This window comes from Phyllobates terribilis, unplaced genomic scaffold (genome assembly GCF_046119375.1).
Source record: "Phyllobates terribilis strain yellow unplaced genomic scaffold, ASM4611937v1 Scaffold_1__5_contigs__length_1240528914, whole genome shotgun sequence".
Classification (NCBI taxonomy): domain Eukaryota; kingdom Metazoa; phylum Chordata; class Amphibia; order Anura; family Dendrobatidae; genus Phyllobates; species Phyllobates terribilis.
In genome coordinates, this window is record NW_027362761.1 from 1,145,622,116 (window position 1) to 1,145,638,608 (window position 16,493).

Genomic DNA, 16,493 nt, shown 5'->3' on the forward strand with positions numbered 1-16,493 from the left:
TATACACCAAAAAAGTAAAAATCAGAGAGGTTGACAAAAATTAGAAAAACATGGCTGCTTTATTCAAAAAAAAACACTCGCTTGTCCTTGGATTGTGTCTAATCTTGCAGCAGAGTTCCAGAAAAGTGAATGAAGCAGAGCTGTAATCACACACATGACCTGCGGACACTGTGGTGCTGGAAGGAAGCAGCCATGTTTTTCTGATCCTGGAAATAAGGAAACTTTTTACCTGTTGAAGAAGTTACTGATTGGTCCCAATATTCTTATTTTACTGTCGGCATCCCCGTCCGGCACACAGCCCTTAAGGGTCGCATCGGCATTGTCTTTTGCAGAGTTCAAAGTAACATCTGAAAAATGAGTGTCGTCATTTTCCAAGTTGACAATTGCACTTGAGTTGCTGGTCACCAAGAAGTCCACAATGTCCTCGTTGCTCACCGATAAGGTGGTGGAGAAGTCGGTGCTGAGGCTGGAAACACTGCAGTCAGAGATGTCATCACTTCTGTTCAGAGAAGTAGGGCTGTAGAGCTTGGCTGTGTCATAGCCAGATCTGGGGAAGGTGGAGGACTTCCATATGACATGATCACTTTCAGAGTTCCTCAGAGATGGGGTACCACTACTAGGTACACTTTTGGAGCTTTGAAAGACTCTTTCGTCCCCAGTGGCTCCATTCAAACAGTTTGATCTGACGGTACAATGGACGGGTTCCGGGTTGGCGATCTCGAGGGTCGGGATGCCGGAGTCCACTGAGGTGACGCTGTTGCTTTCCCCCATTGAAACAAAATGGCCATGGTTGAACTCTGGAAGAACATGAGACTGAGAAGCCTTTCGATTCCAATTGCCAAGAGGTTGAATATCGCCGTCAACAGTAATGTCATGGACCTCGATAAACCCAAGGTTCTTGATGTTAGATGGCAAGTCTTTACTCATATTCGACCAAGAGGAAACTGAAATAGAAAAACAAAAAACAAACAAATCAATCACGGTATATATTAGCAATTTTCTTTTTTTTGGGGAGGGGTATATACACATGTCGTATGTGCACCTTGCAAATCGGACACTTCTTTTCCTTCAAGACAGAGAGCAGAAAATGCTCGGATCTCTGCTGTGTATGAGCAGAATTAAAGGGAGTTTGTCAGCACAGAATGAAAGTTCAAAAAAAGCACAGGCACTCGGTGCACCCATGGTGTGGCCAAACAGTTAAGTGCACCTTCGCACCACCCATCTCCAACTCGCCCTCTTTGATTGACAGCTCAGGCTTTATAGAGCCACAGAAGGACAGAGATAGATGGAAAACAAGTAGTTGGGAAGGTGTACTTGCATATTTGGCCACACCATGGGTGCACTGAGCAAATGGGCTTGGTTTGAACGTCACTCTGTGCTGACACACTCCCTTAAAGTTGCTTGCGGTTTATTCTTCTGGACTCTTCTCTAACTTTCCCGATGCATGCAAATGGGGCTATGGGATCCCAGTCACTGCCCCACATCGTCCCCAGGCACTGATTTTTTTTTTTTTTTTTTTTTTAAGTTCTCCAGCTGCTCCTGAATTATACCGTTCAGCGTAGGGAGGCAATTTTCATTAAAACAATTATACTACATATAACTCCTATTACTAAATATAGCTCTTGCCATTCTAAAAATAGTGGAGCGTGAGGACGGTGACCGCAACTACAGATTAGGGATAACTGACATCTACAGCTTACATAGCATTATTATATAGTGACGAGCCCTGCATCACATCAACACTCAGTTACAGCATATAATGGCACTTAATTACATTACGAGTTCCCCTCCCTCCCCCAAAAGCAATTTTGTTTTTCTTAAGTTACTTTTCTATTCTTTTGCCTTGTGATATTAATCGATTTGTTTAGGGGCCAAATTCCCTCAAATAGATTTTTCAAAAAAAAAAAAAAAAGCTTTTTAATTCTTTGTTTTCAACTTTTAAATCCTAGAATGTTAGAGTTGGAGGGGACCTCCAGGGTCCTCGTGTCCAACCCCCTGATGTCTGTCCAGCCTCTGTTTGAAGACTTCCATTGAAGTTTTGCAATTTTTAAATTTTTAGCACAGAAAGGTTGCATGTTTCACAAAAGTGTTGTAACATTTCCACCGAAACGAAAGCAGTGTAAAAAAAAAAAATAATTCACAAAAACGTTGCGATTTAAAAACGTTCCAGTTGACGAATTGGAGGGAAAAAAAAAAATAGGTGAAAACCCCAAATCGCACCCACAACATAGGAAAAAAAAAACAAAAACACACAACCCTCTGTCAAAGCTATTCATAAACTCTTCAAAACCACTTAGGACTATATTCTCATGCAGCGTTTTTTTTTTTGTTTTGTTTTGTTTTTTTGCAGCATTTTTTTTCTGCAGCCAAAACTCATGTTTTGCAGCGATGTCTTGCAGTATTTTTTGGGTGCGGATTATGTCTGCTTTGTCTACAGTACATGTTTAATAAACTTAGTTTAATTCACGAATAAAAGCAGCTAAAAAAAAAAAAATTGTTGCTTTTTTGCAGTGTTTTTTCATTTTCTAATTGCTTCCTATGGGTGAAAAAAAAAAAAAAACCCACACTGCAAAAACACTGAAAGAACTGACAACCTGCGGATTTTAATTTTTTTAAATTGCTGCAGTGCTCAAATTCAGCCGGAAAAAATGAAAAATAAATGAGCACAAGAATTCTGAAGTCTCATAGCTTTTGCTGCTACTGTAATTTTAATTTACATAAAAAAAAAAAAAAAAACAGCAGCAAAAATGCGGCATGTGAACATAACCTTAGGCTTATTTTCTGCCTGTTGGTTCAGTTTTTCCATCCAGATCTAATGATTTATCAGGACTGCAGGATTTTTTTTGTAACGACGTCCATGAATATATTTTTCTAAAAGAAGCCAAACCCTTGGCTTTTTGATAGGGGTTTTCTCAGATCTCTTTGTAGGACTTTCTCCACAGCGGTGGTTCTTGATGATCGGGACTTCTGAATTCCCTTCAGTGCATTTTAACAAGCAGTTTTCAATAGAGACTCTTCTATGGAAATGTCCTTTAAGCTCCAGGAAATTTTTACTCAAAAAAGGAGAAGATTCCCGTTGTTGAAGTAAAGGACAAAAGATACAGACAGGGGACCAGATGTAATAGTGCAAGACGACACTTCACACAGTGAATAGTAATAAAAGGAAAACTAGAGGTGTCATGTCCTCCGGCCATTACAGAAACCATAGTATTCCCCATTACCTCTAATGGACAGGCGGATGAAAGTTGTCAAAACCAGAAAACCCTTCAAAAATAGATCCAAAAATTCTATAGCTTGACTGCATACTGCGCTTTGGAAACTTCTCTGTCACACAGAGAAAGGGTACGTTCACACACGGCATTTTTGATGCATTTTTTCTTCTTCCAGGCTATGGCCAGAAAACCGTAGTGGAAATTAGAGACCGATTCTCTATTGCATTAGCACCATTTTTGGGGGGTTTCTCATTTAAGTCTTCTTTAATTTGGTCCCTTTAAGGCTATGTTCACACGTTGCATTTTTTTCAGCAGTAAAACCTACACTCGGCAGTAAAGTTTCTGCCTAAAATTAAAAAAAAAAAAAAAAAGCAGGTTTTCCTTGGATTTTGCTGTGGTTTTGTCACGGTCCATTAGTTTCTTATGCATGCTGCTAAAGTTTAGTGACAAAATAAAAATTACCCAATTCAGCTTCCTCAGGTTTTGGCACAAGAAAAAAAAAAAAAAGCAGCAAAAACAGATACCGGCGTTTTTGCAGCGTTTTTGGCACTGCCCATTACTTTCAATGGGTGAAAAACGCTGAAAGGAGTGATATGCTGCATTTTGCGAAAATTTTTGCACAAAATACTGTGGGGGAGGGGGAATCAGGCTGTGTGCATGACATTTCTGAAATCTCAGACTTTGCTGGTACTGTGAAACGCAGCGGAAATTTTTTTCTAGAAAAACGCAAAGTGTGAATTTAGCCTAGAAGTCTACATTATATTTCTGTTTTTAATTTTAGTCATTGTGGGCGAGGTTTGGGGTTTCCAGATCAAATCGCAACATCTTAAAAAAAAAAAATCAAGAGCATTTTTGATTGGCATGTGTGGTTCATGAGTTTTGTGCACATTTTGAAAACTCTAGCACAAAAAAAAAAAAAAAAAAAAAAACACAAGACCCCCAAAAAATATGAATATGAAGCAACAAAAATGCTACATTTGAACAAGCCCTAAGGCTGTGATCACAAGCAACATTTTTATGCAAAGAAGCTGTGTTTTAAAGTACCAGCAAAAGCTACGAGATTTCCAAAAACTCACGGACATGATTTTTTTTCCTGACTGAATTGGAGAACTGCAGCATGTCACTTTCAGCAAAAAAATGCAGCAAAACAGGTTGTAGTACCTTTTTTAGGGGAAGAAAACTAACTATTAAAACATGTACTGTAGATAAATCACATTTATTCCACACTGGAAAAAAAAAAAAAGCGCTAAATTTGCTGCAAGTTCTGTTTTGAACTGTTTTACTACTAAGGGGTTTTGGCTGCAGTAAAAAAAAATGCTTCTTATGAACATAGACTGGTGTATGGAAAGTTTTTAGGCTAAGGCCCTGTTCAGATGTATAAAAAAAAAAAAAAGGGGGAGAAAGGGGGAGAAAGGGGGAGAAAGGGGGAGAAAGGGGGAGAAAGGGGGAGAAAGGGGGAGAAAGGGGGAGAAAGGGGGAGAAAGGGGGAGAAAGGGGGAGAAAGGGGGAGAAAGGGGGAGAAAGGGGGAGAAAGGGGGAGAAAGGGGGAGAAAGGGGGAGAAAGGGGGAGAAAGGGGGAGAAAGGGGGAGAAAGGCATGACATGTGAACAGCACAATAGTCTGTCATAGGTACTAGTGCTATTCGTGAAAAAAAAAAAAAAAAACAGATCGCACTCTTACGGGAAAAACTGACGTGTGAATGAGGCCTTACTCACAGGTCCTTGGTTAGACTACATCCATTCATTAGAAAAAAAAAACACAGACACTTAAGACCCATAAACTATAATGTGTGCGCACATCGCACACAGAGGGCAGAATCAAACATATGAAGCCTTAGAGGAACCCCGTGTTTTTTGGGTTTAATTTTTTACAGGGTTCATTGGAAGTTAGAAATTTTGCTTAATTTTTCAGGACTTCAAATTGCGATTACTTGATCACTATATATCATCTAGTAGACGTGAAAAAAAAATCACAGCCTTGTTTGTAGAGTGGTTTTTTCTTGGAGGGGTGGGGGTGCAGGACACTGAGGGGAAGCAATGACGTTTGTCGTCTACCCTTCCACATGCAGTCTCGTGCCATAGACGGGCCGAGGTCAGGATCCGGCAGCAGTTGTGTGGAGAGATGGGCACATCATGTCTACAGCATAGTAAAAGCCCGATCACGATCGACAGGGGCGAGTAACGCATCTTTTGGGATATTGTGTTTTTTTTTCCCAATCTTGGAAAACTAATTTAATACAGCGATCAGGCTTTATTTACAAAGCAGAGAAATAGGCCCATCTTACGGGCTCTCAGTGGCACAAAAAGGGTTACTTATATCTTTTCAGGCATAAAGCAAACAAGCATCACTAGAAAGACGTGGGGCTGAACGCAGGACTCCAAAAGTAAACGCCTGCAAGAGACCGGAGTCTCCAATGCCAAAGCCAAGAGGCTGGAAGCAAAGGCTCAGATCTCGCCAGCAACAGAGCTCCGACACGTTCACGCGTGTAGATCACTGCAGCTGCTTTACTAAGCAGACACATGGGCCAGGTGCTGGGAATGAGACAGTCTGCAATAAGGAGCATGGACCAGAATTTACCACTCAATTACAACCGGAGAAATCCGCCAAATATCCATGTAATGTGAACATGCTTCTAGGGGACAATGCGTTTGATTGAGCACGCCTTCGCGCTGAAGCATGGAATGTACAATAAGGGGGTGCGGGTCTTCACATCTATGGAGACCCTATTACGGCTCCGCCTACTGACAAGTACATGAGCCATAAATTTCTCACAATCATAACAAAAAAAAGAAGAAAAAAAAACCTGAATAATTTTTTTTGTGCTTGGTGTAAATTCCACTGTTCTCCTGAATCCGGCGTGGTTTTTCTTTTTTTCCTGCACCTCTCCATTCCTGAGATATGGCCCCATCTTCCCTGAATATAAATTTAATCTCGTTAGCCAAGTGGGCGTGCTGCTCAGCTCTTCTTGTGGGCGTGTTCTTGATGATCACGCCAAGTTGGCTAACAAGACTAGATTTCTTGAGGAGGCCATATCTCAGGAACGGAAAGGCACAGGAACAAAAAGAAAAACGCCGGATTCAGTGGCATTTACACCATGGGAGAACACAAAAAAAAAAAAAAAGGTATACATTTTCGGCAACTGACAAGTCATATGTAAAAATGGCCCACTACTCCTAGGTACAAGAGGAGTCCAGTTTTTTGGCTCTCTTTTTAATCATTGTATCCCATAATCAAACCTCTGGGTAAAAAGCATCGGACCGCTAGGACACCCCCCCACTGACTATCAGTCCCACAACTGAATGGAGCAATGAGCGTGAGCGCGGTTGGTCTAATTGAAAAGTTTATGGGACTGAGACAACGAGTTACAGCACTCCACTATCAACGACGGATGCACATGTGCACTAACACTCCATTTACACAGGAGTCTCAAGGACCCCAATTCTCTTCTAGATGATCAATGCCATTTATGGGTAAACCCCTTTAAAAGCGATCTGTCAATTCCCCCCAATGTGGAATATTTTATTTTTCTTAATATAACAATGTTGGACTTTCCTTTCTTATAACTACACATGATTCTGGCCAACTGTTATTCCTCCAAGAAATTGATGCATAAATGGACCGTTGGTTGATACAGGTTGGAGATATATTGCTGTGCCTCACCAGGAGGTTCAACCACCCTCCGGTACAAGATTTCCCAGCTGCAGTGTGGATTCACAGGCGTGGTGAGCTAAGTCTACATTTTCTTTACTAAACAAAACGTCCAAATTGATGCTCATATAGTTTTGCGCTAAGGATACACCTCTTTGGAAAAGCAGAACAGTTAAGGGTAGGTGCACCCAACAGTTTTCTTTCCATCTGAGAAAAACGGTCCGATTATTGGAGGACTCGGAGGACTCGGAGGACTCGGAGGACTCGGAGGACTCGGAGGACTCGGAGGACTCGGAGGACTCGGAGGACTCGGAGGACTCGGAGGACTCGGAGGACTCGGAGGACTCGGAGGACTCGGAGGACTCGGAGGACTCGGAGGACTCGGAGGACTCGGAGGACTCGGAGGACTCGGAGGACTCGGAGGACTCGGAGGACTCGGAGGACTCGGAGGACTCGGAGGACTCGGAGGACTCGGAGGACTCGGAGGACTCGGAGGACTCGGAGGACTCGGAGGACTCGGAGGACTCTCTTTCTTGCAATGCCGATTTTGATATGAAAGGTTTCAGATTTTTCCGAAAAGCAATCGGACACGGACACAGCTCCACCACAGCTCATGAGTACTATCCGCAAAAAGCATGGATAGCACTCATCCGATATAAAATCGGTCGTGTGCACAAGCCCAAACGCACAGCTGACAATTTAATCAAAAAATTCTAGTGGGTATAACAGAAGAACAGGACAAAGCATGGTAGTAAGATAAGACGCCCCAGAATTATTTTGCCCGTGTGAAATACAAACCTGTCAGGAGAGATGACATATATATATATAATCAAAAAAATCTAAAAAGGAAAATAAAACTTTCCGCGTGACCATAAACAAGACCAAAAGAACATTGGCATGCAACTTTACAGACTAATCTTGGCAGCAGGAATTAGTCAGCAGTGTGATGAAGGTTACAGATGGAAACAAAGGAGTCTTAAAAAGGGGAAGATATTCGCAGAGAGACTGTGACCTTGCAGAAATAACACAGGATGCAGCTCTGAACGGCTGGAGGAGCAAATGAGTCCTGTGTGTCGTGGAGCGTGATCACAGAAACTTTCACCAAGTGCAAAAGAAGGGAGTTTATTTGCACTTGATATATAACACGTTCTGGCTGCTCCAGTTGTGCCCGGCGGGTGAACTAAAATATGCAGTAAGCTGGTATTACCTTGGCAGTTGTGACCTCCATTCCTCTGTAGCTCATGCTGTGACATTGCCGGCCAAAGAAACACAGTTTAAAGGAAGCGTGGCACAGTAGTACCGGGATCCAGGCATGACAATCTAGGCCATTTTTTTTCACCACCTCGTAAACTACGGCACACAAAAGAAAAAAAGAAACAAGGCATTAGAAAGAAAGAACCGACGTATATTCTTTGTTGTTTCATGGATGTGTCTATCAACTTTGCCTAAAGCTTTGGGCTAGGCACAAAAATAGTCGACATGCTGCATTTCAAGTGTAATAGCTCATATTACAAGAGTATTTAGAATTTCACAAGTCCACTTGGGGTAGAAATGCTGCGGATTTTAGCGACAGTCAACATACAGACAGTAGGAGACGCCTTTAAAGGGGTTTTCACACTTTCAGAAGAGTGGTGCTCACGATTACACAGCTATGCAAATGGTTTCAAATCCAAATGATTGACATATGTTTTCTTATGCCCAGATTAAAAAAAAAAAAAAAACACAACACTTCCATTTTTAATTTTTTGTTTGTTGCAGATGTCGGTTTTGCCAAAGTCCCAACTAGAAGTAGAGCTGGTTTTCCCCGTAAACATTAGACAGCGGTCATTCCAATGAGTGTTTGGTCGACATCCATCTCCCCAACTCCTCCATATACAGGAACACTCCGCTCAACGGAGCGCGCCTGTCTACGAGAGCCGGCGCCAGACTAACAGTAGCTAATCATAGGAAGCACAAAATTATCGTCCTCTAGAATCCCAACATGTCAGTCGGCCGGCCCAATCCAGACAAGGCCGGCCCAATCCAGACAAGGCCGGCCCAATCCAGACAAGGCCGGCCCAATCCAGACAAGGCCGGCCCAATCCAGACAAGTTTAGTCTGTTCTAGCAATTACAAATATTTTATTGCTCATTTTTAAAGAAGTTAGTTAAAAAGGGATGGCCAATAGGACTATGTTTCCTGTTGCTACTTTTGCAAAAAAAATGACAACCAAAATGAAAAACAGAAAATTGTTAGCTTATTATTGCTTTTATTCTGGTGTCAACAAAAAATGTATTTCTGCAGTTTTTGGAAATACAATTATATTTTCATACGTTAAAAGTTAAAAGACGAGAAGTCCATCAAGTTCAACCCCAGGGGTGGACACACCGCATGCGCAGACATGTCAGCTACACAAGGACCCAGGGTGGAAGAGGGCTGTCAGACTCCTTGTTTCTCAGCATGCTGGTCTCAGGATCAGCCTTGGGCCGTCGTCTGGAAGGGTCCTCTGCATCTCGCTGTGCTCAGTTATTAGTCAATTCATCTATCATTTGTGGGAGAAAACTTAGAAGTGGGGCACCGGCTGCACTGCCGAGGACGTGCGGACATTTAGCCTGCACATCATATGCTGGAGGGGAATAAATCTACACATTACTTTCAGGTGCAATAAAATAACCTGCCATGCTTGCTACTATTCTACATGCAGTTACATCAACAGACATATGTATATATTTTTTGGCATATAGCCCAATTGTGATACGAATAAAGCGCCAGAGAGGCGGCACTTGGCTCTCCTAGTACAAGGGGCACCGGAACCAGACTCCACGTCCCTGGCAAAAGATTTTAGGCCAGGTACGAACAGATTTTTGAAAAGGTTTTTTGGGAGTGAATCAGCTCCAAACTTCAAAATCTCTTGACAGACTCTTACTATTCATGTCAATGCTAATCTCCTTTTCACAGCTTCAGCTTTTTAATTACATTTTTTTCTTTTCAGGTTTTGAAAATAAAAAAGGTCTTACAGAAGGGAAAAAAAAAAAAAAGAGCACATCACTACTTTGAGACAGATTTCCAGCAGCATCTGGACCAATTCTGACACCTCTTTTTGATGCATTTAAAAAAATAAATAAAATTTCACGGTGTTTCGGAAGTGTTTTTTTTTTTTTTCCCTTTCTTTTGCAGACTTATGATTGGACAACACCTTAGTTCGGTGCAGAATCCATCAGGATCATTTTCAAAAGAAATTACATACAATCTCCCAACCACGCCCCCACTACCAGGCATTTTTTAAAAAAACCTCTTCAAGACAAGAAAAGAAAAAAAAAATTTCCTCATATGAAAAGCAAAGTTTTTGAGAAGGATTTTGTTATAGATCCAGTCAGAAAAATCCTCAAATAAGTCAGATAAAGAAAAACAAAAAGAAATTTTTTAAAAAAAGGTCCTGCTCAGCATTCATCATTTCCGATGGCCTCCGACAGTAATACAGAAAAGTGACAGTTCAGATCGATTACTCTAAATTGATACAAAGGCAAATCCCAAATTTGGGGTTTTTTTCTCTCACCCCTTTCCACAAGAGAGGAAAAAAAAAAAAAAAAAAAAAAAGCTCGTCTGCTTCCAAAACTTCCCATAAACCACAACATAGATGACTGCTTCGGGCTCCCTCTCGCCTCAATGGATGGCAAAAGAGGCAGACCCCCATTACCTAATATGATGAACCCCCACCTTGCAGACATTTATGGCAGGCCATAAGTATTTCTATAGAGCGATCGCCCCACCTAGCCTTACATAGAAACCCCCTGAGTGGGCTATGGGTCCCCGAGATGTTGGCCCCCTATACTGATGGGGAGTTTAGATTGTGAGCCCCAATGGGGACAGTGCCGATAATGTCTGTAAAGAGCTGTGGAATTAATGGAGATATAAGTGAGTAATTTTATTTTAATTTTATAATTATATAATATTTTTTTGATTTTTTCAAAATAGAAAAAAAAAAGCAAAAAGGAAAGAACACCCCACACCTGACTTTCTATGGTGTCCCAAGTCCCACCTATTGATCCAGGATGTACATCATTCCAGCCCAGGTAGAAAGTTGTCCACAGGCCCCAACTTGTGAAGTGTGAGCACCTTGCAGCCCCTGGTGACACCCAGCGCAGACGTCTCCCCTAGACACACACACCTGCACCGCCTGTTTCCCCTCACTAATAGCCCGATCACCCCCCATTCCCCAGGAATGGAGTAGCCCCCTCCCAGGTTAGGTATCGGGGGCCGGAGACACCACACTGACCTGGCAGGGGAGGTGTGAGGCAGCGTCCCCCTCCGCAGCCTGTGAGCCCGGCGCTGCAGGTGCTGCTCTTGTTCCTGTTAGGGAGGTGCTTCCTCGGTGATGTCGCCTCCTCCTCGGCTCCGGCCTCCTCCCTCCTCCCTTGTGCTTCCACCTCTCTACCTCCTCCTCTTCTGTGTCATGCCGGCCTCATGCTATTGTTCACCTCTCCCTCCATTCACATGCATTGCAGGCAGCATGGAGGGAGGGAGGCTCTGATGCTCTGTACACCCACAGCCTGCAGGACAGACAGCTGACATGTCTGTGCTCAATAGACAACTGCTTACATTGCAATTCCATAATGTGTGATTCCAGGTGCTGCTGTGCACAAAAAGAGGCCTCTCCTCAACTAGAAAAGTAACTTGTAGCTGTCTGTGGTGCTAGAAGAGCAATTCCCTAATCTAAGGGTGTTGCTGGAGCTCAGTCTCAGTGATTAGGGGGTCAGGGCCCCACAGATGGGTAAACGAAGCATGACTGGTGGTAACATCAGTGACATTAGTTCTTACCTTTTAGCACTGGAGGACACAGGCAGAAGAGACCCCTGTGCAAGAACAGTATATGGGCCCTTTGCAGCCCAATAGCTCATTATAACGCTCAATTACACCTGATTTGGAGGCGGAAATGGCCCCCTGACCTGGGCCTCTGTGCTTCTGTAAGGAGATGGATACAATGTTGATGTTCTCCCTTGAAGACACAGTATGGTGTATAATATGTATTGTGATATGCGTTATTAACGTTGGTATTGTGTTCTGCCCGACATTCGGGAGAGTTAGAGATAATGTTTGGGACTAGCCCAGAGTGTGTGTGTGTGTGGGGGGGGGGGGATAAGGTGAAGGGACAGAGACAGTTTCCTGTCAAGATGTCAGATAGGAACCAGCGTGTTGAAGACAAGCAGACCTAAGGTCTGACCAGTCAGCAGTGCTGCGTGATGTGGGTGTCCCTAACGTGAGTGGCGATCGAGTTAGAGGATAGCGTGATCCTGAGAGGGAAAGAAGTGGCCTACTGGAGACGGGTCCTGGGACATGACGCTTAGCGGAACGGCCCTGATCAGGCCACGCGACTGCTATGGGGCCCATGAGCCGGGGGGGGCCTGGTGTCAGCGCCTGCACCATGCACCCCTTACATTGCATAACCAGCAATTGCTCCCCATCAGAGGTCGCAGACTGGCATAAAACAGCCAGTGTCTGCAACCAGGAGAGAAGCAGATAATCTGGATTTCCCACAGCACCACATAAAAGCGCAGTCAGACGGCCGAATTACTCGCAAATCGCAATCCTCGGACTGGCCGGCGGCTCTCCTGACCGGAGAGTAACAGCTGCATAGAAATACATGCTGTCATTGTTCAGGTCAGAAGAGTCGACAGCCAGTCCGAGGATTGCGATGCGATCCTCACGCGAGTAATCCGGCCATCTGACTGTGCCCTTAATCTGCGTAAATCATCATTAAATAATAAATTCTAGAATTTACTAGTATATTTGTCCCCATCTGCTGGAAGCCACAACATCCTAGATATCTTGTCACCTCTCTTCCATTTAGGTTTTCTGGTTTTGGAAAATTCCTGTTCTCCACTTGCAGTTTATTAAAAAAAAAAATAGAGCTTTACTCACCCTTCCCAGGTCCAGTGCTTAGTCTCCACTGCTGCTGCAGTTTTCGATTATTGTCTGCAGTGCTGACGTTATGTTGACAGCGCTGCAGCCAATAATTGAGCTCAGTGGCTCTGCCCAAGTTAACAGCATCAGCCGATCAGTGCTACTGAACTCAATGATTGGCTGCCGCACCGTCAGTGCTGCAGATAATAACTCCCACCAGGAACAGGGGCAGAGACTCTGGACCTGGGGAGGATTAATATAGCCCAGCTTGTTGTTTTTTTTTTTAAAAAGGGGTAAAAATCCATTTAATGTGTTCAACCCAGGACAGTGTTTCCAGTCCACTTTTGTGTTACAGGGGATGCAGAGACAGAAGGGGGCTGGTTTAGCTATTGAAATATAAGTTACAAAAGTCGTGTAGTAAAAGATGGGAATATAAAAGTTTTGGTGACGGAGTTAGTAACATTTATGAAAAGTTTCATTGAGACACTAAGCAGCAGTTGTAATGTCCTGATTGTGAAAGGCTCAGGTCAGGACTTTGTATATTTTTTATGTTGCAAGATGTTCCCATCCAGTGCTCCCTGCAGAACAAGCCACGGTGACATCACCAGCGAACCACTGACAACACTTCCTGTCATTCTTTCTTCTCCATGTTAATTAGATTGCTGCTGGTAGATGGAGGCTTGTCTGTGTGCTACGCCTGTAACATACTACTGTGGTATGTGGAAGATAACCCATTCCTGCACAATCAGCCAGGATGCAAAGTAATGCATGGACATGCATGGCTCACTTAATCAGCTCCTCATTCTGGCACCTAAAGGGGTTCTCCAGTCAGTATTGGGGTCACCGTGCACAGATTAGCAGATCCGGATGTGCATGTGCTGAAGGATAAGGAGGGGATGAATATGGAAAGCTGGGAATAGGATGATACTGCCAGTTAGAGGGGTGCATAAAGTTAGAGAGGTGCGTAGAGTTAGAGAGGTGCGTAAAGTCGGAGAGGTGTATAAAGTTAAAGGGGTGAGTAAAGTTAGAGGGGTGAGTAAATTTAGAGAGGTGCGTAAAGTTAAAGGTGTGAGTAAAGTTATAGTGGTGCATAAAGTTAAACGGATACGTTAAGCTGGGTGCGATAGCGTGGTGGGGGTGCTTGATGCAAGAATAACGAATGGGGGTAAACCCCTGGATGTAAGTATACTGCCTATAAGGGAGGGGGTCACAAGGTCTCAGTGTTAAAACAAAAAAGTACTATCCGGCTCACCCTGCTTGTAGTGGCCAGCAATCCTCAGCACAGATGAAGAACCACTCCTGCTTGATGTGATGAAGAGCAACATAGAAAAGGAGAAATCATGTCGTACTCCGGATAAAAATATACTAAAAGATTTTTTTCCAATAAAGATTAAAATGGACAATCCTGGTACTACATAAATATTAGAATGAATCCTACTCGTTTCAGACTAAAACTTAGTCCTTACTCAAGTATGATGAGTGTCCTTGAGTAAGAATTAAGTTTTAGTCTGGAACGGGCGGGATTCATTCTTATATTTTCGTAGTTCCGTGATTGTCCATTTTACTCTTTATTGGAATAAAGCCTTTTGTATATTTGTATCCGGAAAACGTCTGGATTTCTCCTTTTCCACAAGGTCTCAGTGTGCGTTCTGTGGGGAAGCTTTGGCTTACATCATACTGGTAGTATAGGACTCTGGTTGTCACTATACTAGATGTGGCTCACGACCATCTCTCAGCTGAATGTGGCTCTCAAGGTAAGAACAATTGGGGGCCACTGCTCTATGACAACCCTTGGATGTGAGACAATTCTTGAACTTTTTATCATTTTTTTTTATTATTTTATTGCGCAGACTTCCTCTCACCTTCCAATTCTTGAACTTTTAGATCCCAATTCATCATTTTTTTATCTTGTCTTTCTTTTTGCGCTGGAAACATTTGGGCCAAATGTATATATATATATATATATATATATATATATATATACAGTACAGACCAAAAGTTTGGACACACCTTCTCATTTAAAGATTTTTCTGTATTTTCATGACTATGAAAATTGTACATTCACACTGAAGGCATCAAAACTATGAATTAACACATGTGGAATTATATACTTTACAAAAACCTGTGAAACAATTGATAATAGGTCGTATATTCTAGGTTTTTCAAAGTAGCCACCTTTTGCTTTGATGACTGCTTTGCACACTATTGGCATTCTCTTGATGAGCTTCAAGTGGTAGTCACCAGAAATGGTCTTCCAACAATCTTGAAGGAGTTCCCAGAGATGCTTAGCACTTGTTGGCCCTTTTGCCTTCACTCTGCGGTCCAGCTCACCCCAAACCATCTCGATTGGGTTCAGGTCTGGTGACTGTGGAGGCCACGTCATCTGGCGTAGCACCCCATCACTCTCCTTCTTGGTCAAATAGCCCTTACACAGCCTGGAGGTGTGTTTGGGGTCATTGTCCTGTTGAAAAATAAATGATGGTCCAACTAAACACAAACCGGATGGAATAGCATGCCCCTGCAAGATGCTGTGGTAGACATGCTGGTTCAGTATGCCTTCAATTTTGAATAAATCCCCAACAGTGTCACCAGCAAAGCACCCCCACACCATCACACCTTCTCCTCCATGCTTCACGGTGGGAACCAGGCATGTAGAGTCCATCCGTTCACCTTTTCTGCGTCGCACAAAGACACGGTGGTTGGAACCAAAGATCTCAAATTTGGACTCATCAGACCAAAGCACAGATTTCCACTGGTCTAATGTTCATTCCTTGCATTCTTTAGCCCAAACAAGTCTCTTCTGCTTGTTGCCTGTCCTTAGCAGTGGTTTCCTAGCAGCTATTTTACCATGAAGGCCTGCTGCACAAAGTCTCCTCTTAACAGTTGTTGAAGAGATGTGTCTGCTGCTAGAACTCTTTGGCATTAACCTGGTCTATAATCTGAGCTGCTGTTAACTTGTGATTTCTGAGGCTGGTGACTCGGATAAACTTATCCTCAGAAGCAGAGGTGACTCTTGGTCTTCCTTTCCTGGCGCGGTCCTCATGTCAGCCAGTTTCTTAGTAGCGCTTGATGGTTTTTGCAACTGCACTTGGGTACACTTTCAAAGTTTGCCCAATTTTTCGGACTGACTGACCTTCATTTCCTAAAGTAATGATGGCCACTCGTTTTTCTTTACTTAGCTGCTTTTTTCTTGCCATAATACAAAATCTAACAGTCTATTCAGTAGGGCTATCAGCTGTGTATCCACCAGACTTCTGCACAACACAACTGATCATCCCAACCCCATTTATAAGGCAAGAAATCCCACTTATTAAGCCTGACAGGGCACACCTGTGAAGTGAAAACCATTTCCGGTGACTACCTCTTGAAGCTCATCAAGAGAATGCCAAGAGTGTGCAAAGCAGTCATCAAAGCAAAAGGTGGCTACTTTGAAGAACCTAGAATATAAGACATATTTTCAGTTGTTTCACACTTTGTTGTTAAGTATATAATTCCACATGTGTTAATTCATAGTTTTGATGCCTTCAATGTGAATGTACAATTTTCAAAGTCATGAAAATACAGAAAAATCTTTAAATGAGAAGGTGTGTCCAAACTTTTGGTCTGTACTGTATATATATATAAAAACGCACAATGGTTTTGTTTTTGTTTTTTTTGCATTTTTGCTTTATGTGCACCATTTTTGAGTAAAATGGAGCACAATCCTTTCACCTAGATTAAACAAGTCGCTGTAAAAGTCTTCAACTAGGCTAA

The 16,493-nt window shown here is 42.8% G+C and overlaps 1 protein-coding gene across 1 annotated transcript in view; it reads right to left on the minus strand.

Moving 5' to 3' along the window:
* TBC1D14 (TBC1 domain family member 14) overlaps positions 1 to 11,231 on the minus strand; it is a 73,173-nt gene extending 61,942 nt beyond the window's left edge. The window contains 3 exon segments of the mRNA XM_073661140.1: positions 230 to 944; positions 8,068 to 8,210; positions 11,116 to 11,231. Coding sequence (XP_073517241.1) covers positions 230 to 944; positions 8,068 to 8,113 — 761 coding nt within the window. The 5' untranslated portion in view covers positions 8,114 to 8,210; positions 11,116 to 11,231.
* Between the last annotated feature and the right edge of the window lie 5,262 nt (positions 11,232 to 16,493).